A 26,233-nucleotide genomic window follows, 5' to 3' on the forward strand; every position below is an offset into this window, starting at 1 on the left:
CTTTCTGGAGATTACTTTGCTCATGTGTAAAATGGACAAAGCAACCATCTAAACCAGTGGTTCTCAACCTTCCTAATGCCGCGACCCTTTAATACAGTTCCTCATGTTGTGGTGACCCCCAATTTCATTGTTACAAATTGAACATAATTAAAGCATAGTGATTAATCACAAAAACAATATGTAATTATATATGTGTTTTCCAATGGTCTTAGGCGACCCCTGTGAAGGGTCGTTCTACCCCCAAAGGGGTCGCGACCCACAGGTTGAGAACCACTGATCTAAGGGTTTTTATAAACATCAATAAAACTATTCATATAAGAAATATTTATTGAGCACCTTCACTGTGCTAGATATGGTCTTAAGTTCTGTGGATATGTCAGTGATGAATACAAAAATTCCTAGCCTCGAGTTTCCTTCTTAATGAAGGGAGGGTAACAGTAAGCTTAATAAGGAATTTATATTTTAGATAGTAAGTCTTAATGAGAAAAACTCAATCAGGTTAAGAACTATTTTTGTACAGGTGAGGGAGCTGGGGGTGTGATTTTTAAATAAGAGTATTAGGATAGACCTCACTGTAAAGAAGATATTTGAGTAGAGACCTAAAGAACATGAGAGAATGGATCATATAGATATTTGAGGGGGAAAGTGTTCCAGATAGGTAATAGACAAGGCTCTTAGGTTAAAAATATGCCTGGATTATTTGAGAAATAAATTGAGAACAGTGTGGTAGAAGTGGAATAAGTGAAGTGATTATGGTAGGAGACAAGGTAAGAGATACAAAAGGGGTCAGATTGTGAAGGTCCTTTGGCTTTTACTCTGAGTGAAAGGGTAGCATTGAAAGATTTTATGTTGAGGAGTGACACATTCAGACTTAGCTTTTATTTAAAAGAATTCTGGATTTTCTTCCAGAAGAATTGGGTAAAAGGTTGTGGCTATTTTTACTCGGGGGAATACTTCAGAAATAGCAAGTTATGTAGTTCAGTTTGATGCACTTTAGGTTCTGGACATCATCTGTTAGCATTTGGGGGAAAGGCATGGGCTGTATTACATTAGTGAGTCATCAGTAAGGAAAAGGAGCTTGCTCAGGAAGAGTGAGAAAAGTAAAGGGATGTAGGGCATTATCTGAGGACCACCACTGTTTAAGGGAAGGCAGAGGAAGGGATACTCCATAAAAGAGATCCAGAAAGTACAGTAAGATTCCGGATAAACTTTGAAGGTGGCAACAACTGAATTTCTCGATGGATTTGATATGGGTATGAGAAAAAGAATAGTTAAGGGTAACTGCTAGAGCAGTGGTCGGCAAACTCATTAGTCAACAGAGCCAAATATCAACAGTACAACGATTGAAATTTTTTTGAGAGTCAAATTTTTTAAACTTAAACTATATAGGTACATTGTTATGAACTTAATTAGGGTACTCCTAAGGCTTAGGAAGAGCCACACTCGAGGGGCCAAAGAGCCGAGTGTAGCTCTCGAGCCACAGTTTGCCAACCATGGTGCTAGAGCATCTTAAGAATCTTGTCTACTAAATTGAACTGAAAATAAAAGGCCCATCTTAGACATTTGAAAAAAATAGACTCTTTTTTTCTACCACCTCTTAAAATGACTTGGAGTTTGAGGGACATTATTACATTGGAATAGATAGAAGTTGATTTCTGAGTTGAACATGAAAATTACCCTTTTAATTCAAATCTTATATTAAATTAGATACCAGGTCTTTCATTATATAAAAGCTTACCCTGTGCTGCTGTGCTGGCTTATTTATTTTTGTTGTTCTTAATGGGAAACAACTATTTCTTCTATTTCAATAAAATATAAATTTGGAAGGAGAGAAGTATATTGTATGCCAAGAAAGTGTCTTCTGGTTCTTAATGGTACCATGTAATATAGTAAATAAAGTGCTGCTTTATTTACTATTACATTAGTGAGTCATCAGTTTCCAAAATTGTTTATGAATTGGGGCATAGAAGGAGGCAAAAGAAAAGAAATTTAATAGGGTTAATTCCTGTTCCTTTTACAGGGCAGAATTGTTGGCTGAAATATAATTCTAGACTGCAAACACAAGCCCAGTGATAAATTTTTGCAAGCCAAAAAAAAGCTTAGAAAAGGAAGAGAGAAAACATAACTTCCAGGAAAATTGATCTCTTTACTGGATTTAATAGGATGGTAGGTGTGTTTTGGTTAGGTTATTTCAGGTTGCAAAGGAGAAAGACATGCTTAGGAGACCTCACTGAAAGAGAATTTATTATGAGAATTAAGGCAGTTTCTCAGCATTTGAACACTAAGACATATGGAGAGAATTGTTTAGGACACTGGACCAATTCTAGTAGCTAGTAGCTAAGTAGAGTAGTGTTTCTTGTAACTGAGCCTCTCTCTTTCTGCTTCTTTCTTCCTGCTTCTCTTGTTCTACTGATTACTCCTGACTCTGCTTCCCCTCAACCTCCTGGCTTCAATAAATGGATGGATGGATGGATGGATGGATGGATGGATGAATGGATGAATGGATGTTTCGGACGGACGGACGGATAGATAGATGATAGATAACTATCTACTCACCTCTTTGGCTTCAGTTGATAAGTAGGTAGATAGGTAGGGAGGGAAGGAATTTATTATCTCATGTCTGCTGTTAACTACCTTCTGTGTTTTGTCTGCCTTTTATAAAGTATCCTGTGTATCTCACATTCTGATTCTCTGAGAGAGAGAATCTTCTTAGAGAGAGTTCCCTATGAGAGTATCCCTATTGGGAATAATTCTGCCAGGCCACTTTTAAACTGCTCTTTAAGCTTGAGGTGATTGCTTTTGGCTCAGGTGCCAAAATTCAGGTCTAACTTGTGGACAAGATGGTAGAGTTACATGATCTCTGCCTAAGAAACTCTCCTCTGAGGTTCGTAAGGCCAGCTGACAGTCATGGTACTGTCTGGTACAAGAGAACTGTAATATTTTGATAGTCTTTGCCCTGCCTGCTATCACTAAGGTTAGCTCTAAAGATAGGAAATTATTGAGGCCATCAGCCTGAACACCATTGTGAATGGCTCATTATTTTCAATTTCCAAATGAAATTAAATGTCTTCTTTTCTTTCTCTCTGAACATTTAAAAAGCATACAAATTTATTATAAGTAAATCCATATATAGTTATGCTATAATGAAAGGACATTATCTTATTTAAATAGATAGTCCCAAACAGACTTTTTTTTTTAAGAGATCATGCCCTAACCAGTTTGGCTCAGTGGATAGAGCGTTGGCCTGCGGACTGAAAGGTCCCAGGTTCGATTCCAGTCAAGGGCGTGTATCTTGGTTGTGGGCACATCCCCAGTAGGAGGTGTGCAGGAGGCAGCTGATCGATGTTTCTCTCCCATCGATGTTTCTAACTCTCTATTCCTCTCCCTTCCTCTCTGTAAAAAATCAAAATATATTTTTTTTAAGAAAGAGAGATCTCATTCTTTCCTTTTCAGGCTTGGAATCAGATAGTCCTGTGTTAGATTCTGCTTCTGCCACTTACTAGCTCTTATCTTGGCCAAATTTATTCTCAGGTCTCAGTTTCTCATCTGTTTTTTTTGTTTTGTTTTGTTTTTAAATGATGATAATACTTATTGTCATCATAGAGTTACTAGAGGCCCGGTGCATAGATTCGTGCGTATTGAAAGGAAATTAATTAGAAGGTGGTTGGCGGGGCGGGACTAGGTGAAATGGGCCAGACATGCCCTGGATTCAACCTCCCAAGGTCCCTCCCTGGCCTGAAGCACCTGGGGCAGCGGCGGGGCTCGAAGGGCATCTATCTGCAGAGTGAGCGGGGTCCCTCCAGCGGGTGAGGTCCCTTGGCCTGGCCTGTGGGGATTGGGCCAAAACCAGCAGTCCAACAACCCCCTATGGGTCCTGGAGTGCAAGAGGGCACTTTGCAAAGTTGCTGTCGCTCGGCAGCTCCTGCATTGAGCGTCTGCCCCCTGGTGGTCAGTGCGCATCATAACTACTGGCTGGTCGGCTGGTTGGCCGGTTGCTTAGACTCTCTCTCTCTCTCTCTCTCTCTCTCTCTCTCTATATATATATATATATATATATATAAATTATTGTGAGGATAAACAAGGTGATATATGCTTGATACAGTGTCTAGCACATGACAAAGGCCTGAGAAGTTGCTGCAGTTTGTTGGTATTGTTATTACTGACTAAGGCATGGAAATAATTTTATTAGAATTATCTAATCAGTATGAATGATATTTCATTAAAAGAAACTATACTCATTTCTATTTCTAAAGTATCTGTTAAGCACCTCCATTGGGGGGGAGGGGGGAGAAGGATATTACACAAATCTAATAAAATATTTTTATTTTATCTCTATTTGTTTTTTATGAAACATACTTGGCTTCCCCCCGCCCCCCAGTTTATGTAAAATATTTGACATATTTACTGTTTTATCGTTGATTTTATCTTAGCTTATAGTATCTATGTGACAGTCTTCTCATTTCTGGATTCCCAAATGCAGGGTTTTTAGATATCCAAATAACTCCTCCTATACAGTGTCCTAGATCTGAAAGACATTTCTGATGTTTTCTTATAACTCCAGACAGTTATTATTCTTTTTTTACATTTTCTAGGTTTGAAGAAAAGGCCCAAATGGATCCTCTTAGTGCTCTGAAATATTTACAAAACGATCTTTATATAACTGTGGATCATTCAGACCCAGAAGAGACAAAAGAGGTAAAGGTGTTATTAAACTTCAGAAATTGAGTTAAAAAAAAAAAAGTTTTCCCAACTTATATTTGCTGATTTTGCTCTTAGATGTTTAAAGAAAAATATGATGGTTCTAATATTAAAAGTGACAGAGCAGATGAAATAAAAATTAAATAGGCTTATTTTCATGTGATATAACATTCAAGTCACACACAAAACCCTTGATCCATTTAGAACAGGATTAACAGGTACAAAGTTTTAATTTAGATATTAGTTTTATGCATTGGGAAGAAAATAGAAATTTTACGCCCATAGTCCCATGCTTCTTTTACTCAGGGATTACATAATGGTTCATTATAGACTTTTCTGTTGATACTCTGAAAGAAAGAAAACAAACTCCCCTTTATGTAGGGAGAAGGTGAAAAGAGGTTGATGGGAGTAGAATCCTTGCTGCCTTGATAGTTAGTTATGCAAATGTTGTATCAGGATAGCTTGACTATAGCTACTAACTTCACTTGTCAGTGGTCCCTAAGTTTGAGAAATTAATAGCAGATCATTACTTTTCAGGTTGTTGTTGTTGTAATCTAACATGGATGGAAGCAAAAGATCTAATATTATTATTTGTGTGAATATACCTGCAACAAGTTTCATGGTTTTATAGCCTGTTTTACTACTAGCTTCTGAGATTCTTTTTGTCATATTTTCCTTTTGATGACTGTCCTTATTCAGAGTTCATCTAGTAACATCTGAACCATATCCGTTTTATCTTCCACTCACAGAATTGGTGCTAATTATATGTAGTTCTATCCCTTAAACTATTTCTCTGTTAGCTGTTGCTTTGCTTTGGCTTTGTAAAAGCAACATCAAGCAGTGCTTTTCTCTATTCAGCACAGGTTTCAGATTTAATATCGAATCACTTTCAGGCACCAGGTTCATTGTACTTTCAAGCAGTAGAGCCCACCGGTCCTTGGCAACAAAACAAAGAAATACTCTTTCATAGTTGCCTACTGTGAAAATAATTTCTATTTCTCTTAGTATTGGTTACAACCCTTCACTAGATGGAGAATCATCAGGACATACTTTAGGGGGTTCTCAAGGGAAGATAGCTAGTTGTTTTTCCTTGAGTCTTCAGTCAATTCATGATACTGTTTTCTCCATAGTCTAAAATGGCTAGAACCTGGAAACATTAATTTTTCTCTATTTTTTAAAAAACCAAACCAAAATATTGCCAAGTAAATAATTTCAGCTGCAAGTAGGCCAAAGAAAACGGACAGTTTGTTCTTAATGCTAAGCTATTGGGAAAACCAGGACGGGGAGTTATCCCAGATTCAAACAGAGCAATTTTTAAAATTTTGGTAGTGGATTTCTCTTTGTCTTCTTTCTTTAATAGTCTCAAATGACGATTTTGTATGCCACAGACTTCCACTCTATTTCTTAAAAGTTTTATCTATTAAGAATTGTTAAGCCCTAGTAGAAGTTAGAGGGAGAGATAGAAACATCAATGATGAGAGAGAACCACTGATCGGCTGCCTCCTGTATGCCCCCCACTGGGGATAGAGCCCACAACCCAGGCATGTGACCTTGACCAGAATCGGACCCAGGACCCTTCAGTCCACGGGCTGACGTTCTATCCACTGAACCAAACCGGCTAGGGCGATTATTATTTTTTTTAATGTGTGAATGGATTTTGTTTTGGAGAAAGAAATCTCTTGATGATGGTTCTAGTATATACACTTATAATATTTTTAGTAAGCTATATAGATCTTCATTTTCCTTTTAAGAAATCATTCCACTTATCAAGAAAGGCCTTATTGCTATCCAATACTTTCTGTATGTAGTAGGTTTATTTTTGTTCTCTATGTACACTTTATAAAATTTTCACTATATTAAGTTATACAGCAACTAAAAGTGGTTTTTAGAATTTTCTTTTGGGGGGGTGTTTATCATCATGATGGTGATCATCATGTTATTGGGGAAATAGTGGTTATATACCAAATGGTTCGTTGCTTTTGTCCAGTCTCCAGAACATGGTTCTAAATTAGTGATGAGCTTCTAGTAAAGATTATGAAAATGACATTCCCCTCCCCCAAGGAAAGACCCAAGGAAAGGATTCCTAAATTAATTCCATCATTCAGAGGATTCTAAAATAGAGAAAAAAACAAAAGCAAGAAAAGCAAGTTTTAGCTAGTTATTGCACATTATTTATTAAGAAAATTTCTGCTGAAATTCCAGAGTACTGGTGTCATTAATTTAACAGATGTGTGTTGAGTCCCTTCAGTATGCCAGGCATTCTTCTAGGCATAAGAGGAATAAAAAGGTAAAGGGAGATCAGAATGCAAAGGGGTGAGAAATGGGCAGTTGCTGTATTAAATAGGATGGTTATAATAGACCTCGTTTAGAAAGGAGATTTTCACAAAGACTTGAAGGATATGAGGAAGTGATCTAAGACAATAATTTGGCTAAGGGAGGGCTAGAACAAAGAACCAAGGCTAAGTGCATTCTGACTTTGTTTAGGAGAACAGCAAGGAGGCCATTGTGGCTGTAGTAGAGGTGAGATGGGTAAGTGATCAGAGATGAGGTCAGAGAGGTAAGAGCAGGAATTGGAAATTGTGTATGATTTAGTAAGCCATTGCTGGAACTTTGGGTTTTACTCTGAATGAATAAAAAGCTAGTTCAGAGTACTATACAGAGGAGTGATATAATCTGCTCTATATTTTACATCACTCTATTGTATTGAGGATAGATGAAGGAAGGAGAATGAGGATTTAGGCAGAGAGACTCATGGGGGAGATTGTAGAAATCTAAGCAAGAGTTTGTAGAAATCTAAGCAAGTGATTATTGTAGCTCAGACCCAAGTAGTACTCGTAGAATTAGTGAGAAATGAAGTAGATCGGATTCTCAATATATTTAAAAATAGAACTAACAGAATTTTATGATGGATTGGACATAGGATTTGGAATAAATGACTCCGAAGTTTTTTACCTGAGTGAATGGAGTTATTATCAACCAAATGAAAATGCACTGGGTAGATCTGGTTTGTAGTAGTGGGTGGGGACTCCTGACCGGGATCAGGAATTTAATGTTGGGTATGTTCAGTTTGAGATGTCTATGCAACAGCCAACTTGAGATGTTGAAATGGTAGTTAGATATTCAAGTCTGAATTTGGAGGAGAGGTCTGGATTTACTCAGATTGTATATCACTTGGTACCTGTTAAAATCCTAGACCAATAATTTAAACGACAGGGTTTCCCCCGCCCCTTCCATCCTTCTGTATGTAGAGCCAATAAACCTTAGATGTTAGAAAAGGGAATTAACCCTCAAAATAAGTAGAAGATAGGAAATTAGTAAAATAGAAACAAATAATAGAAAATATTTTTAAAGTGAAAGGTTGGCTTTTTGAAAAGGTGAATGAATAAAATAGGTAAACCCCTGGGAAGACGGGAAAAAAGTGAAAACATAAATTATCAACATCACAAATGAAAAGAGGAAATCATTACAGACCCTACACACATTAAAAGGTAATAAGGAAACATTATTAATAACTTTGTCAACAAGTTGCTAATTGATGAAATGGACAAATTCCTTAAAAAACACAATTTATCAAAGCAGATACAAGAAGAATTAGAAAATCTTAAAAGGAACTTCATGTCAATTAGAGATTGAATTTGTAATTGAAAAATGACTAATAGTGAAAACTACACCTCAATGGCTGTATCATTCAATTCTATCAACAATTTAAATTACAAGAAAACACCATTTCTACACATAGACTCTCAGAAACCAGAGGAAGACAATATACTTTCTAAATTCTCTTTTGTTGTATCATTCAATTCTATCAACAATTTAAATTACAAGAAAACACCATTTCTACACACAGACCCTCAGAAACCAGAGAAAGACAGTATACTTTCTAAATTCTTTTATGAAGCAGCTTAACTCTGATATAAAAACACAACAAAGAGCCCTGGCCAGTGTGGTTCAGTGGCTAGAGCATCTCTCTCACATAGATGTTTCCCTCTTTCTGTCTCTCACTTTCTCTTTCTCCTTCCCTCCCTTCCACTCTCTAAAAAATCAATGGAAAAAGTATCCATTGAGTGAGGATTAAAAAACAAAGATATTACAAGCAAAGAAAATCACAGACCAATACCTCTCATGAATACAGATGCAAAATTCTTAATAAAATGTTAGCTATTTGAATCTATCAATATATAAAAAGTTTAATGCACAATGACCAAGTAGGGGCTTATCCTAGGACACAGGTTAGCTTCACATTTGAAAATAAGTCATTCACCACATTGACAGAATAAAGGAAGAAAACCATAGATCATCTCAATAAATGAAGAAAGGGGCACTTGACAAAATTGATAACCCATTCATGATAAAAATTCTTAGCAAACTAGAAATAAAAAGAAGCTTTCTAAGTTTCATAAAGGGCATCTATGGAAAACGTGTCAACAGACATCCTCTATTTGCCATGTAAGAAAAAGAAATAAACAGCATGTAGATTGGAAAGGAAGAAGTGAAATTGTTTGCACTTGTAGATGACATTTTGTGTACATAGAAAAGCCCATGCAGTCTGCAAAAATAATAACTAAGTGAATTTAGCTAGGTTACAGAATGCAAGGCGTATAGGGGGATAAGGAATTATTCTTATATTTCTTAGCAATGAACAATTAGAAGAGGAAATGTAAAAACCTGTTTATATTAATATCAAAAATAATTAAATATGTAGTTATAAGTCTGTTGTAAGAAGTTAAATAAGACCTAAAATGGAGAGACCTATCACATTTATGGATTGAAAGACTAAAAATTATTAAGATGCTCATTCTCCCCATATTGGTTTTTAATTTAATGTGGACCCTATAAACAAGCCAGCAAGTTTGGGTTTTGTCATCGTCGTTAAAACCGACAAACTAATTCTAAAATTCATTTGGAAATTCAAAAAGGCCCTGCACTAGCCAAAACAATGTTGAAAAAAACAAAAAGTTGGAGATCTCATACTACTTGATTTCAGAACTCTGTATTATGATAGATCAGTAGAACAGAATAGAGTGTAGAAATAGACCCACATCAATGGAATCCATTGGTTTTTATTTTTATTTTTTTGACCAGGGTGCCAAGTATATTGGGGAAAGGAAAGTCTTTTTAACAGATGTGCTGATATCTCAACCCCTATCTCATATTTTATGTAAAAATTTAAATTAAGATGGATTACAGATCTAAATATAAAACTCAAAACAATAAAAACTTCAAGAAGAGCCCTTGCCGGTTTGGCTCAGTGGATAGAGCATCAACCTGTGGACTGAAGGGTCCCGGGTTCGGTTCCGATCAAGGGCACATGCCTGGGTTGTGAGCTAGATTCCCAGTAGGGGGCGTACAGGAGGCAGCCAGTCGGTGATTCTCTCTCATCATTGATGTTTCTATCTCTCTCCCTCTCTCTTCCTCTCTGAAATAAAAAAAAACCAATACACACACAACACACACACACACACACACACTTCAAGAAGAAATTAGACTATCTTCACAACCTTGAGATAGATCAAAGATTTCTTGGACATGACATAAAGCCACTAATCATAAAAGAAAAAACTTGATAAATTGGACTTCAACAAAATTAAAATCTCAAAGACATTATAAAAAACTGGGCAAGCCATAGACTAAATGTTTGCAGTAGATATCTCTGACAGAGGATTGAGACCCAGCATATATAAAGAACTATATATAGGGTGGGCAAACATAGGTTTACAGTTGTATGTGAATCAATTTATTCTTATTTATTATTATACTAGAGGCCCAGTGCACAAAAATTTGTGCACTGGGGGGGGGGGGGGGGAGGGGGCCTCCAGCCCGGCCTGTGCCCTCTCACAGTCTGGGACCCCTCGGGAGATAACGACCTACTGGCTTAGGCCTGCTCCTGGGTGGCAGAGGGCAGGCCCAATCCCTAAGTGCAGCCCCTGGTCAGGCTCAGAGCAGGGCTGATTGGGGAGTTGGGGTGCCGCCCCGTCATGCACAGAGCAGGGCGGATCGGGAGGTTGCAGTGCCACCCTCAGTCACGCTCAGGGTAGACTGATTGGGGGGTTGGGGCACCGCCCCCTGTTACACTCAAGGCAGGGTCTATGGGGAGGTTGCGGTGCCACCCCTTGTCACGCACAGAGCAGGGCCAATCAGGGGGTTGGGGCGCTGCCCCCTGTCACTCACAGAGCAGGGCCGATCAGGGGGTTGGGGAGCTCCCCCCTGTCACGCACAGAGCAGGGCCCATCAGGGGGTTGAGGAGCTCCCCCCTGTCACTCATAGAGTAGGGCGGATCAGGGGGTTGGGGCGCTGCACCCTGTCACACTCAGGGCAGGGCCAATGGGGAGGTTATGGCTCTACCCTGTCACACACAGAGCAAGGCCCGTGGAGGGGGGTTGGGGTGCCACCCTCTATCACCCACAGAGCAGGGCCAATCAGGGGGTTGGGGCGCCGCCACTGTCACACTCAGGGCAGGGCCGATGGAGAGGTTATGGCTCTACCCTGTCACACACAGAGCAGGGCCGATCAGGGGGTTGGTGCGCTGCACCCTGTCACACACAGAGCAGGGCAATCGGGGGATTGGGGAGCTCCCCCCCTATCAGGCACAGAGCAGGGCTGATCAGGGGGTTTGGGCGCTGCCCCCTGTCAGGCTGATCCGGTGCCAGGAGGCCTCACGGCTCCGCTGATTCCGGTGCTGGGAGGCATATTACCCTTTTACTATATAGAATAGAGGCCTGGTGCACGGGTGGGGGCCGGCTGGTTTGCCCTGAAGGGTGTCCTGGATCAGGGTGGGGGTCCCCACTGGGGTACCTAGCCAGGCTGGCTGAGGGGCTGAGGGCTGTTTTCCCGCTGGCAGTTGACTAAAAGCTCCCAACCGCTCCTTGTTTTCTTTTTTTTTTATTCTGGGCCAGCTTTAGCTCTGAGGCCTCGCTCCTGAAAACATGGATACAATGTTGTGGTCCCGGGCTGACTGAAAGCTGGTTTTGTTTAGCTTCTTATTTGCAACATAGTAATAGTTGCTTAGAGTTGCAGTTGAGAGTCCGGCAAGTGAGGCGGGGAACATTGGAGTCTGCAGTTCCTGGAGGAAGCGAGCCTCCCTGCTCGCTTCAGTGCATGGCTGCCGGCCGCCATCTTGGCTGACAGTTAATTTGCATAAGGCTACGCTGATTAGCCAATGGGAAGGGTAGCGGTCGTACGCCAATTACCATGTTTCTCTTTTATTAGTGTAGATTATTTACTTGTATTACAGCTGTAATTCATAACACTGTGATGGTACATGGGCATGGAATACAGTCTAACTTATAATTTAGGAATGGCCTATGCAAAATAAGCATGCTTTTTTCCCTCAGAGTTCGATTTGCACAGCAGAGTGTTTTACAGTAGCATGTGTTTATTTTTGAAATGAGAATGTGTATGTACTAAGAATTAGTATCTGTTCAGGACACCAGTCTATCCATATGTGATAGACTATCTCACATTGGAGAAAGTAATTTTCTATTTTATTTCAGTTGACCAGTTATTTGTTAATAAATACATATTTTAATAAAATTTTCAAATAAAATAATTCCAGAACTTGGTTCAGTATTTTGGAAAATAATGAGCAATCCAGTAGAAAAGTCAGTATATTCTTTTATCTAAATATGGTGTTCTTCTTGCCACTCTTTGATAAATAGACTTAAATGCAGAGGCATACAGTGGCTAATGAATAGTCATAATTAGAGAAGTTATTTTTCTCTAATGTGCTTAGCTAATTTGCTTCTATTTTTCTTTTATAGTTTCAGCTCCTTGCTTCAGCTCTATTCAAATCTGGTTCGGATTTTACAGCTCTAGGTAAGTATTGCCATGTAGTTTATTCAGCCTGGTGCCCTCGCATCTAGGAGGTTGGAGTTGTTGTTTTTAAATGAAACATCAGGGGTCTAATGTTCATCTAAGCAATGGAGCAAGCTTCAAGGTAGAATGCAGAATTTCTGATAACTTACTGCAAATTTATCAGTCACCAGTTCATAAAACAGTTTGCTTTTCCTTTTCCACCAGTTGCTTCCTTATTATACAAACAGATGACAATAGAAGCATGATCAAGATAAATTAATTTGTATAGCATTGTTTTGGAATGCAGATTGTATTATTGATGTACTTACTATGAGATAACACTTGTTGGTTGAATGATTTTTCCTCTCAGTTTGTTCTTTGTGGTGTGTGGTGTCAACAGAATGGTGATAGGGTAGGAAATGAAATAAATCTTTTGGGAGCAGAGAAAATAAATTATCTTTTTCCTGAAAATTGGAATTTTTGTATGCTGGCATCTTGATTGTTCAAGACAAATTCTACTTGAAACTCAAATGTTTCTTTTTTTTAAAATTGATTTTAGAGTGAAAGAAAAGGAGAGGGAGAAACAGTGATTTGTTGTTCCACTTATTTATACATTCATTGGTTGATTCTTGTATTTGCCCTGACTAGGGATCAAACCTGCAACCTTAGTGTGTTGGGACTATGCTCTAACCAGCTTAGTTACCAGCCAGGACAAAACTCAGTATTTCTTAAAGAAACCAAGACTGATGAATCTTAAACATCCATCTTCATTTAAGAGTACTCTCACTTAATATTAATAAATTATTAAAGTAAAGTAGACTGTAGTAAAGTGGGGAATTTGTAGCAGTTCCAGAACCCAGAGCTTTAAGTCAGGTGAATTTTCAAAGATCTTTTTGTAAGTCATTTTTATAGCTTAACTTTTCAGCAAGGTAGTAGCCTTTTGAAATATGGGAATTTCCAGCTTTTCTCTTGTCATTATAAGATGTAATCACACAGTAAATGCATATTAATCTCATCGGTGCCACTGCTATTATTGTGTGCCTTAGAGTTGAGCAACAGTATTGAAGTTTTCTAGTATATGTATTATAAATTCTTTATCTCTGGAATAAAATAACACTTTGGGATATCAGTTTACTTTCTTTATTGTTTGTCCTTTTGTCTCTTAAAGGTGAACCATACCTCAAAGGAAAAAAAATAAAGACCATATGTGATTCTGGTATTTTTCACTGGGATGGGAAAAAATAGCACTGTTTCTTGGGGTGTTGCCTTTTGTTTTTCCACAATGGGTAATCAAGGCTTCTCTACTGATCAAGGCAACTGCAGTGTGGAGGTCTGGTTCCCGAATATGTCGGGTTCCATAGGCCAAGACTGGGGAGACTGCTGTGTAAAGTATGACTCCAGTAGGTTCTTCTGAAAATGTTGATAGTTGTTTGCAACTATTCCATACAGTGGGTGGGATACATAAAGGCTTTTAAAAAAGATGTTTTCAGGATGTTAAGAAATCTCAACCTTGTGATGGAAAATTTAGGTATAAGCATTATTTTAGAAATTCATGCCCTTAGGAATTTTACCATTTGAAACAGATTTAGAGCTAAATGAATTGGGAGCCTGGCACATAGATATTCAGTTTGAATGAATATTTGCCTTGTTATATGTAGATAGTACAGTCCAGAGCTGTTATTTTTACTTTATTGATGGGCAGCACTAAAATGTCTCTGGCTGACTTATAGAACAAGAATTTCTTGCCAGTTATTTAAATATGTTAGGCTGTTGTCAGCAAATATTTTAGCTTAACTCCTTTCTTCTGTCTCTGCCCTGTTCACTGCCAGCTAATATATTTTGTCAGAAACAGTTTGTTTTACTTGGTTTTCAAATAAACCTCAAATGCTCTGAGAACAATACAAACACAATAGAAAAAATACAAAAAGAAAATTCCTGTGGAGTTTTGTTTCCTACTTTGTCTAAAGGGAGGCAGTATATTTAGTAGTTAAGAGATGAGAACATAGTATAGTGGTTCAGAGTTAGAATCTAGGTTTAGATATCAGCTCTGTCACTGGGTAATTTTAAAAGTGACCTTGAACAAGTCACCTTAATCATTAATTTATTCATCTATAAAATGGAGGTAATGAGAGTACTTACCTCATGTTGTTGAGAGAAGTAAAATAATTATAGAAAACAGCAAAATAAAACACTTAGTAAGTGCTCATTTTAGGGTACTGTTATTAACTCCCTTAAAAATATAATCTTTGGCCCGGGCGGTGTGGTTGAAGGTCCAACAGTTCGATTCCTGGTAAGGGCACATGCCCAGGTTGTGGGCTCAATCCCCAGTAGGGAACATGCAGGAGAAAGCTGATCAATGATTCTCTCTCATCATTGATGTTTTTATCTCTCTCCCTTCCTCTCTGATATCAATGAAAATATATTTTTTAAAAAATTTAAAAATATATGTATAGTCTTTGTATCATTGGTGAATTTGGATGAGGAGCAAATTCACATGGCATGCTAATTTTAATAACGAGAAATCTGATATATTAAAAATGAAAAATACTTTTCATAAAAATTGATGAACAAAAGTACCTTTTATAGGTTTCATTCCTACTTAGAGTTCCTGATTGTTGTTCTCATTCACTTGCTGTCCGATTGTTTTACCTTTACTCCACATAGAATTGAAATCAAATGGGTTATTTCATGTTCAGATGTGTGTGTGTGTGTGTGTGTATATATCCTATATAATAAAAGGCTAATATGCAAATTGACCAAACCATGGAAGAACTGGTCGCTATGATGCACACTGACCACCAGGGGGACAGATGCCCAACGCAGAAGCTGACCCCTGGTGGTCATTACACATCCACAGGGGGAGCGCTGCTCAGCCAGCCACGCTCATAGCTGGCGAGTGCAGTGGCAGTGGCGGGAGCCTCTCCCACCTCCACGGCAGCGCTAAGGATGTCCAACTGACAGCTTAGGCCATCAGTGGGACATCCCCCAAGGGTTCCCAGACTACAAGAGGGCTCAGGCCCAGCTGAGGGACTCCCCCCCTCCAAGTGCATGAATTTCATGCACCGGGCCTCTAGAGTGTGTGTGTGTGTGTGTGTGTGTGTGTGTGTGTGTGTCTTTAATGATAAATAAAACAAATATTTCATTTTCTAAATCTTCTAAGAAGAAATTTGCTTCAGCCTAACTTTCTGGCTCCCTTCAGAATTAATCTAGTTTATCTTAATTTCTTAGAATTAAATAAAAATATTTGTTAATGTTATATAAAATTTAAAGAATTAAAAAGATAATGATTTATAAGTAAGTATCTTCCATTATCTTAGTTTTGAAAAATTACTTCAGGGAAGAATAACCTCTAGGGATCGTTAGTTTAGAGCTTCTGGTGGCTGTGGGCACTTTTAAGCTTTAACTCAGACATTTTGCTAATTTTAAGAGCAATGTCTTCTTTCCAGAAAGTATGCTTTGGATCAGTTAAGTGTATTTTCAACAATGTATGTGACAGGAGAAATCTGGTCTATAGAACATAATGCCTTTTTGGTCTCCATACCTCTCTTTATAAGTTTTACAGTCCAAATATGATGTGCAAGTATGAATTCAGATAAATATTTAAAACATTTTATACAGTAAGTAGTTAGTGCTTTTTGGCACTGACATTTGTCAGTAAGGTGCCTTATCAATTTCACAGAATTTGCTATGTCCTTTTAGCCCACCAAATTTAGATTTCAGCAAGATATTTGCTTCAATCTCTTGTCTGTAGCTCATATGTTTACAGGTGCTTTTTATATAATAACTAGAGGCCCGGTGCACAAAACTTTGTGCACTGGCAGGGGGGTTGTCCCTCAGCCCCACTTGTGCCCTCTCACAGTCTGGGACCCCTTGGGAGATAACGACCTGCTGACTTAGGCCTGCTCCCGGGTGGCAGAGGGCAGGCCCAGTCCCTAGGTGCAGCCCCTGGTCGGGCTCAGAGCAGGGCCGATTGGGGAGTTGGGGTTCTGCCCCCTGTCATGCACAGAGCAGGGCAGATCGGGAGATTGCGATGCCACCCCCAGTCACAGTCAGGGTAGGGCCGATAGGGGGGTTGGGGCGCCACCCCCTGTCACACTCAAGGCAGGGTCGATGGGGAGGTTGCGGTGCCACCCCTTGTCACGCACAGAGCAGGGCCGATCAGGGGGTTGGGGAGCTCCCCCCTGTCACGCACAGAGTAGGGCCGATAGGGGAGTTGGGGCACCGCCCCCTGTCACACACAGAGCAGGGCGGATCAGGGGGTTGGGGCACTCCCCCCGTCACACTCAGGGCAGGGCCGATGGGGAGGTTGAGGCTCCACCCCATCACACACAGAGCAGGGCCCATGGGGGGGTTGGGGCGCTGCACCCTGTCACACACAGAGCAGGGCCGATCAGGAGGTTGGGGAGCTCCCCCCATCAGGCATAGAGCAGGGCCAATCAGGGGGTTGGGGCGCCTTCCCCTGTCACAAACAGAGCAGGGCAGATAGGAAGGTTGTGGCCCCACCCCCTGTCACACACAGAGCCGCAGGGCGATCAGGGGGTTTGGGCTCTGCCCCCTGTCACACTGTTCCAGGGGCCAGGAGGCCTCGCGGCTCCGCTGATCCCAGTGCTGGGAGGCCTCGTGGCTCCGCTTGACACAGGGGCAGTGAGGCCTCCCTGCTCTGCTGATCCCAGTGCTGGGAGGCCTTGCGGCTCTGCTGATCCCAGTGCTGGGAGGCCTCGCGGCTCCGCTGATCCCGGTGCTGGGAGGCATATTACCCTTTTACTATATAGGATAGAGGCCTGGTGCATGGGTCGGGGCCGGCTAGTTTGCCCTGAAGGATGTCCCGGATCAGGGTGGGGGCCCCACTTGGGTGCCTACCCAGCCTGGATGAGGGGATGATGGCTGTTTTCAGCTGGTCACACCCCCTTCAGGGTGGGGGTCCCCACTGGGGTGCCTGGCCAGTCTGGGTGAGGGGCTGAGGGCCGTTTTCAGGCTGGCGGGTGACTGAAGCTCCCAACCTCTCCTTTTTTTCTTTTATTCTGGGATTTATTTACCTTCTATGGCTGTCACTGGAGCAGAGAGCCGGCTTTAGCTCTGAGGCCGGCTCCAGCTTGAGGCCTCGGCTGCTGAAAGCAGGAATCTAGGGTTTGTTTGGGTTCTATAATTGCAACATTGTTTCGGTCCTGCTGGCTCCAGCTCTCACTGCTGAAAGCAGGTATCTGGGTTTTTTTTAGCTTCTATAATTGCAACATTGTTTCTTAGAGAGCAGTTCAGAGGCCGGCTAGGCAGGTGGGGAACCTTGGCTTCCTCCTTCACTGGAGCAAGCAAGCCTCCTGTTCGCTTCAGCTGCCTGGCTGCCGGCCGCCATCTTGGTTGGCAGTTAATTTGCATATCGCCCTGATTAGCCAATGGGAAGCGTGTCAGAGGTACGGTTAATTACCATGTTTGTCTATTATTAGATAGGATACATTTATTATTAGAACTAAGAAGTGTATATAAAGAAACTTGTATCCAGAAAAAAATGAGAATTTTTGCTACTACTACTTCTTCACCATAAATAGGAAAAACTACCTAGTCTGTGTAAGATGTTAACTTAAAAATTATTCCTAATAGGTCACTTTCTTTTTAGAGCAGTCATTATCTTCAGTCATGGTAATAGTGATAGAGTGATAGCTAGTATTTACTGAGCACTTACTATGGGACCACATACTATTCTAAGCACTTTACATGACAAAATTGATTTAATTTCCATAGTAACCTTATGAAGTAGCTACTCTTATGATCCCTTTTTATATTCAGTGAAACTAGGACACAGAGAGGCAAAAAGTAACTTGTCCAGGAATAGTGCTAGTGAGTGGGAAAACCAGGATTCAAACCTTAGTGGTTTCGGTTCATAGCTCATTCCCTAAACCAATAACTATACCACCTTTCATTGAGCTTTACCCGTTTTCACTCTTCTGAGTAATTAGTTCCTCATTTCATTCTGTGGTGAGAAAAAGTGATTGGGATGAGACATGAGATTTAGAATCAATACAACCTTTTTTTGTCCTGTCTCTGATATTTAAATAGTCATGTCACTGTTGATGAGTTTCTTAGTGTCCTGCCCCTCTTTGATATATTTAAAAAAAAAAAAATTGAATACAGATAAAAGCTTAAGATTCTCCTTGAACAACTTTCCTCAATCTATGTCCCCACTCCTCAAGTGTAACCACTCATACTGGACAGATCTCTACACAAACACACACAACTGTATACACAGACATCAAGATACAGTTGATTCTCATTATTTGCAGAAGTTACATTCTATAAAGTCCCCAGGAACACTGAGTTAGTGAATACTGAACCATTCCTCCTATGGGACATACACATGTTTGTGCAAGGCTCTGTTCAAAACATTTTTGTCAACCTAGCAATACATAACCTTGCTTTATGTGTGTTTCTGTTGAAAGATACCTTATTTATATGTTTATATTGTTGATTCATTAACATTGAACTCATAGCCAACAGCATTAATAACTCATTTTTAAACAAAGCTTATTTATTTAACAGACAAATTTTTTCCATAAGGCATATCATGGCCTTCTTGCTTTTAGGAACACAAGACACCACTTCAGTACTACACTTGGGGGCCATTGTAAGCAGTGATGTCACCCAAAAAAAAAGCACAAAATGCAAAAAACATGGCACCAGTAGACTGTTTATGAGAGCTGAAACAAGAAGACAGTGCATCACCCAGTTTGACCTCAGCTGAGAATGTGTGCGTGTGGTGACTCAAGTTTTCGCTGCTCTGAGCATCTCTGTGAAGTGCTACCAGTATTGATTGTGGGATTGTAGGCAGGCACACAAATATGAATCTGAGTAATGACAATTGACTGTATATATTCATGTACACGCGTAGGTGCATAGTTTTGGTGTTCTGGTTTTATTGTATAATATAAAAAATGTATTTTGCATTGTAAATTTAAAATTTAATGATGTAACTTGGAGATGTTTGCATGAAACTGCAATAGCTCTATTATATTCTTATTAGTGACACATAGTATTCCATAATAAAGGTCTACCATAATTTAACCATTCATCTAATGAAGAATAATTTCAATTTCCTCATTGGTAAAGGGTGAAAAAGTAAAAGATATTCTCGGAGGATTAAATGAATTTAGCACATTGCCTACAACTTAAGCACTCAATCTATAATAATAAAAGGGTAATATGCTAATTAGACCGGACGCCATTCCGGATGTCCTTCCTGACAAAGCTGGGGCCGAGGGAAGCCAGCCCGGGTCCCGGGTGCCTGTGGGCAGCTGGAGGAGGAAAGCAGCCCGGGTACCGGGTGCCAGAGGGAAGCTGGTGCTGGCAGCCGGGGGAAGGAAGGCCTACTTTTGCACAAATTTTCGTGCATTGGGCCTCTAGTTAGTTAATAAAAATAAATGGGCTTTGGAGTCAGATAGACATGGATTCACATTCCATTCTCTTCCCTTACCAGCTGTGGGACCTTATTAAATTACTCAATTTCTCTAAGTTTTCCTATTTGAAAGTGGAGTTTATGATAACTGCTTCGTTGTTTTTTATGACAATGCAATGCAGTCATACAGGAACACCTAGTACACAGTAGGAACTTAGTGTTTCTTCCCTCCTAAATCATTTGATCTCATGAAAATGGTATTACTTCATTAGAGTACTGTCACAGAATCAATACCACAACATTTCACAAATAAAGAAAACAAGGGAAAAACCCTAATGTTGAATTCAAAGAGAAACAAACAAGCCCGTCTATCAAATTAGTAACATTACCATGCAGTAGGGGCAAAGGGGAGGAAATTAAATCTTTTTAGTACAGTGTTTAGACTATACACTTGCAGATATACTCTAAAGACAAAAGCAAAGAATCGTTTGAGTTTTTGCTGGTAGTAGTATGGGTATAGTAATTCTGGAACATTTTTTGTGTGTATTAGGTTGATCAAATGAGTAAATATGATGATGTTGCTGGGAGTTGGTTTTCTTAGTGGGAGAAAGGAGATATAAATATAGAATGGGATAAGGAAAGGAAGAATCCTGTGGAGGTTCTTAAAAAATTGGAATTAGCAATAAAAACATGAACTCATGATTCTGTTAAAGAAAAAATATGCTATGTATACACCATAATGTGTGTACATATATGTACAGGCCTGAAAACAATAAAACCCTTGGTAATTAGTACAACTGATCTGGTTTTTAAATATCCTTCACCACTAAAAGGAATTAGAGCTCCATGGAAAAATAGCTAACTCCAGAGCTGTGTAAAGATAAGCTTGGATATCTACCAGAAAGTAAGGAAGTGCTAGAAATTAACCGGGATATTTCAGAAAGACAGGAGCTTGAAAGAGTTCTCACTGGACAAATCTGGGACCACATGAGTATTAAAATGATACCAATGAATATAACATTGAACAAGGAAAGAATCCATGAATACATACTAATACAAATAAATAAAAGTCAGAAAAGGAGTGAAATAATCCTCAGTGGACTAGAAGAGGAAAATGCTTACAGGATAAGGAAGAGAAGTCACTATTGTTACTAAATCACTATAGTTACTAAAGTGCTGGTTATTTGGCTAGGTTCTTTTCACATCAGTCATTGAAAATGCTACCAGCTAGTCAGAAAGGGGTCAGGACCCATAGCTCTAGTTTTAAAGCCGGTTTTGGTTTTGGTTTTTCCATTATACATTGCTGCTTTTCTCAGCCGGCTTTTCTGTTATGTGTTGAGTTTTAAACACAATGGATGAATTTCTTTGTATCTCTCCTTCACAGGCTTTTCAGATGTGGATCATACCTATGCTCAAAGAACTCAACTCTTTGACACCTTAGTAAATTTCTTTCCTGACAGCATGACTCCTCCTAAAGGCAACCTGGTGGACCTCATCACACTGTAACTGAAGAGTCACTGGACAGAAATGGAGACCAGGAATCTGCTTTCAGTATTCTGGATTTCAACTCTACTGACCGACAGGCCGCAGTGACTGAGGACTGCACCAGAATCCCGAAGGGATCTTTACCATCACAAGTTCTAACCCTCTTTCTTCATACCTGACCTCAGCCCCATTCTCCTCATCCCATTCCTCAGTTAAGTTAATAATAAAGTGAAATTGGTATACTTTCCATTTAAATATATATATATTTTTTACTTTAACTTTTAAAAATTAATGAGTATAAAAAATAATAATCAGGTAGTTTACCCTTTCCTGATTTTTATTTCATTTTTATAAAATTAGGGCAAGTAAGCACTATTAACAGACCCAGTGCTATAAGAATTGGGATTGTGTTGTTGGGTTGTGTGACCGTCTTCTTTCTCCTCCCTTCCCATTTCACTTTACCTTGCATCACACAGCTGCTTGTAGGTGGTGTCACTTGTTTACCTCTTCATTCTTAACAGTATATAGTTCTATAGGGCAACTGATGTATGTTAAAGTGATGTGTATATGTCTCTGTTGACTAGAGTCTTGTATTACATTAAGCAATAGGAGAAACAGAGGGCTCAAATTTATGTTCCTCTTCATAGAACTGAAAAATGAAACCCAAGATTGGTCCAGGCACTTATCTGAGATTGGTCTATAGTGTTTTTATGATGGATATTATAAGCTTTGAGTCACAGAAACTTAAGAGTATCATTCAGAACCTTTAAGAGCCATTATAAAAGTTACCAGCAGGAGGATTCTAGAAGTGATTAATATGTTCATTGATATCTTTGTGGCAGTTTTGGAAGAAAATGGCTTTCCCCTCTGATAGAGCTGAACAGACTCAGGGCTTCCATTACTTCCTGTGCTATCAATCCGTAGCATTTTCATTTGGGAGGATGGTGTCCAGAGCTCTGCTTTGTTGATCCAGACACATTGGCTCCGCACATCTACTTCTGCATACTGATATTTTAAAGAATGATGGAGTGTAGTTGTCCAGTGGAATACAACTGACAGGCATTTCACTAAGCACATAGACTAGGCTTTTTTAAATGAAGGAAAAGAAAAATGGTGCAAATACTTTTTCATTAAACTAAAAAAGAAAAAGGCAGATAGGTTTGTCTATTTTTTGTGGGGGGTGGAGATATTTATTGTTCCATGAGGTGCTATGGAATGCAATATAGGAAACCTACACCTGACCAGTGCTTATTACATTTGCTCAAAAGTATGCTGTGTTAAAAACAAGTTGTATTAAAAAAAAAAAAGTGTGCTGTGTGCAACTGATACCCGCCATGCTTAAAGCAGACTAAGTATAATGAATGTTCATCAGTCCAATGGCTCTTAAAAGTGAATGACTTTATGGAATTCAGTATGTACTTGAGTAGCAAGATTAGGTCTCACCAAAGAAAGAGAAGAAATTGAGTTGCACTTTCGAAAAGTCTCATATATAGGAATGAGACTTGGAGATCCATCTTCACTCTGTATTGCATGATTTTACTTCTTTTGGGGATGGACAGAAATCTATTTTTCCTAGCTCTAGGCTTGAATCTTGGGCTTCTTAGCTTTCCAAGCTTCCCAAAGCAATCAGTATAGTGATTTATTAAACAATTAGATCTGTACCTTACCTTCTGAAAAATATATAATTTAGTAAGTACCAAAATTTGTGTAGCTTCAGAATAACCAATTGACTTTACAGATGAGCACATAGAATTTACTTATATACTTGTACAGTTTCATAAAATGATTTTTCTGAGTGACAGTCTAGAATATAAAATATTAATATCACTAATATGGTAGCCAATTGAATCTCATTTTGTGAAAACAAGTACAAATCAAAGAGTTGATAGGGAAGAACTTGAACTTGATAAGAGTTTCTAAATTTAAAACCTGAATTTTGCTCTCTGTGAATTCTGGCACTTTAAAAACATTAACCAAATGAAGTGCTGCTGCCCTCCACGATTTATTTTTATAATGCTTTGTCATTTTTTTCATTCATTTAGATTCCATATTTGGAGGGAACTCAGTGACTTTTTTGTTCTTGTTTTTCCCTGATAGTACCAGTAGTTTTGTTTTGTTACATCCGCTTATTTTAATTTTATCTTTTACTTTATTTAGGTGTGGAACTTTTCCTCTTTATTTCTGATTTGATTTTTTATTTTTTTGCAAACATGTTTAAATGGGGTTGAATGATAGCAAACACTTTCATGTTGCTTAAGTGAGAAACTGTTGAGATTATTGACTAGGTAAATCAGAGTTTGTATCATGGGGCTTTACACTGTTGGTAATGATTGTAGGAGAATGTAGGGCTTCATTATATCCATGCCTAAAAGTGACACATTGCTCACATTTCACATCACTGTTTTGAAATTTACTTATAGATGTAATGAGTAACTACATTTACTTCCAAGAATTCCAGCAGTATATTTAATTTAAATAATCTAATTTGGTATTTAGATACATTATTTAGATAGCCAAGTAGCTGTTTTACTATTTTTTAAATCTTTCTAGTTTAGTAAATCTCATATTGAAACACCTGGTTTATGCTAGTTAGTGGACTACAGTTTGTTCAGTTTTATTATCCCTAGCTTTAGCTTCATTCCCATTTCCCTTTTCTTCCAGCCAAATATATTGTTCCAGAATAATAAACTAGAAATAGTTTATTTAAACTAGAAGTAAACTAGATCTTCATCATTTTTAGTGCTTATACTTCATGAGAAATTCTCTGACTTGCAAGGCACTTCTAAAATTCATCTGCATTTTGTGGAATGACAGAGACCTCATGTGGCCAGCTTGATTAATTCAAATGTATCAGTCTCTTATTCAAGCAAATAAATTTAGACTTGAATGTCTAACTTTGTGCTAAAGCTGACAGTATTAACCTTTAGCAAGATAATTTTTTAAATATATTTTTATTGATTTCAGAGAGGAAGGGAGAAGGAGAGAAAGATAGAAACATCAATGATGAAAGAGAATCATTGATTGGCTGCCTCCTGCACGCCCCCTACTGGGGATCGAGCCTGCAATCCGGGCATGTGCCCTGACCGGGAATTGAACTGTGACCTTCTGTTCATAGGTCGACACTCAACCACTGAGCAACGCCAGCCAGGCAGCAAGAGCATCTTTTTAAACCTGGTTTTCATTTACATTAAAATTGTCCTATGCATGTCTAATAAGTAAAAACTGATAGAGAACATTAGAAAGTTAACTCTTTGGTTTATCATAGACGGGCTTGTTGGGTTCAGAGCTCAGTTACTTAAGATTGTAAAACTATTCTTGGGTGAAATATGTATGTTGAATATAAGTGGTTGCCAGTTTATCCTCCAGTGGGTCTTTTCACATCTGCCTTATAAATGCTATTTACAGAAACATGATCAGTTTTACAATAAAACAGTTTTAAAATCTAACCTGCAAACAAAAGCTAGTTTGAGGCACTTAATCATTTAGTGAGGAATGGAGAATGATGCTTAATGGATGAAAAAGCACTTAGGAGTATGTTCCTGATTTATTCTCTGAATTATACTGTTTCATGAGAATTACATGAGAAGTTACCCTGTACTTATTCCTACCACCATATGAAATTCATTGAGTAATTGTGGGTCATTGATTATTTCCTGAGTAAATGTGTTAATTCTTTAGCTGGTTGGATGTTGCAAAGCAGTTGAGAATTACGGATTCAAGTGAATTCTCTGGGGGCTGGGGTGTCCTTACAATGTGTACTCCAAACAGTCACCTAGACATAAAAAATACACCCTTCATAACCCTTCTTTTCTTAGAAATCATTGTTCATCTGCAGTGTCATCCTTTTGTAGATTCTGACCTGCGTTTTCACAAAGTTTTAAACTCTTAAAATAGCCTTGATCTGGGATGTGCAGGCTTCCTCAGAAGAGGTTTATAGGAGAAGTATCATAAAGGGTCTGCACATGGCAATGCTTGAGGATTAGATTTTTTGGGCTCTTTCACTCAAAGATTATTTTCTTTTTTTAATCCTCACCCGAGGATATTTTTCCATTGATTTTTAGAGAGAGTGGAAGAGAGAGGGAAAGAGAGAGAAATATCGATGTGAGATAAACACATTGACTAGTTGCCTCCTGCACGAGCTCTGACTGCAACCGAGGTATGTGCCCCTGACTAGAACCTGAGACCCTTCGGTCCGCAGGCCCACACTCTATCCACTGAGCAAAGCCAAGGCTCAAAAATTCTTATAGTCCTAATTAGTCAAATAGCATCCTTCTTTTGTGATCTCCCCCCCCCCCCCCCCCCCCCCGCCCACCCTCTGTGGGCTCTGACTCCCTGTGATTTGTATTCATGCTGAAATGACTTGGCTATCTTAAACTTCTAGTCTGCAGGTATGTCAGTTGAAGGGGGAAGTTTCCAAGTTTGTTGAAGTAACTAGCCTACTAGATCAGCTGAATGATGTTGTCATTATTTGTTTTGGCAGGAAGGACTCATTGCAATTTATGGATTTCTTCTTCAAGTGCTTTTCATTTTTCTCAAAAAGTACTATCTTAGAGATTTTATTTATACATAATTTTAACCTTTTTTTTTTTTTAAATCTTTATTGTTCAGATTATTACATTTGTTCCTCTTTTTTCCCCCCATAACTCCCCTCCTTCCAGCTCCCACCCCACCCTCCACCCTCACTCCCCACCCACTGAGTTCATCCATAGGTGCATGATTTTTGTCCAGTCTCTTCCCGAATCTCCCATTCCCCTTTCCCCCCCAAGAATAGTCAGTCCATTCCCTTTCTATGTCCCTGATTCATTATAGTCACCAGTTCATTCTGTACATCAGGTTATTTATTCACTTGATTCTTAGATTCATTTGTTGATAGAT

The 26,233-nt window shown here is 39.1% G+C and overlaps 1 protein-coding gene across 7 annotated transcripts in view; it reads left to right on the plus strand.

The window, feature by feature from the left end:
- MKLN1 (muskelin 1) overlaps positions 1 to 25,643 on the plus strand; it is a 323,342-nt gene extending 297,699 nt beyond the window's left edge. For 6 of the 7 annotated variants that reach the window (XM_070423908.1, XM_070423911.1, XM_070423907.1 and 3 more), the window contains 3 exons: positions 4,593 to 4,695; positions 12,456 to 12,510; positions 21,258 to 25,643. In XM_070423908.1, the coding sequence (XP_070280009.1) occupies positions 4,593 to 4,695; positions 12,456 to 12,510; positions 21,258 to 21,379 (280 nt within the window). In that variant the 3' untranslated portion in view covers positions 21,380 to 25,643. The remainder of the gene's footprint in view (positions 1 to 4,592; positions 4,696 to 12,455; positions 12,511 to 21,257) is intronic. The other variant, XM_070423912.1, reaches the window with a different exon arrangement.
- The last annotated feature ends 590 nt before the right edge of the window (positions 25,644 to 26,233 follow it).

The sequence above is a fragment of the Myotis yumanensis genome, unplaced genomic scaffold (assembly GCF_028538775.1).
Source record: "Myotis yumanensis isolate MYYU_CA2020_CCGP unplaced genomic scaffold, mMyoYum1.0.hap1 SCAF_9, whole genome shotgun sequence".
In the NCBI taxonomy this organism is placed as follows: domain Eukaryota; kingdom Metazoa; phylum Chordata; class Mammalia; order Chiroptera; family Vespertilionidae; genus Myotis; species Myotis yumanensis.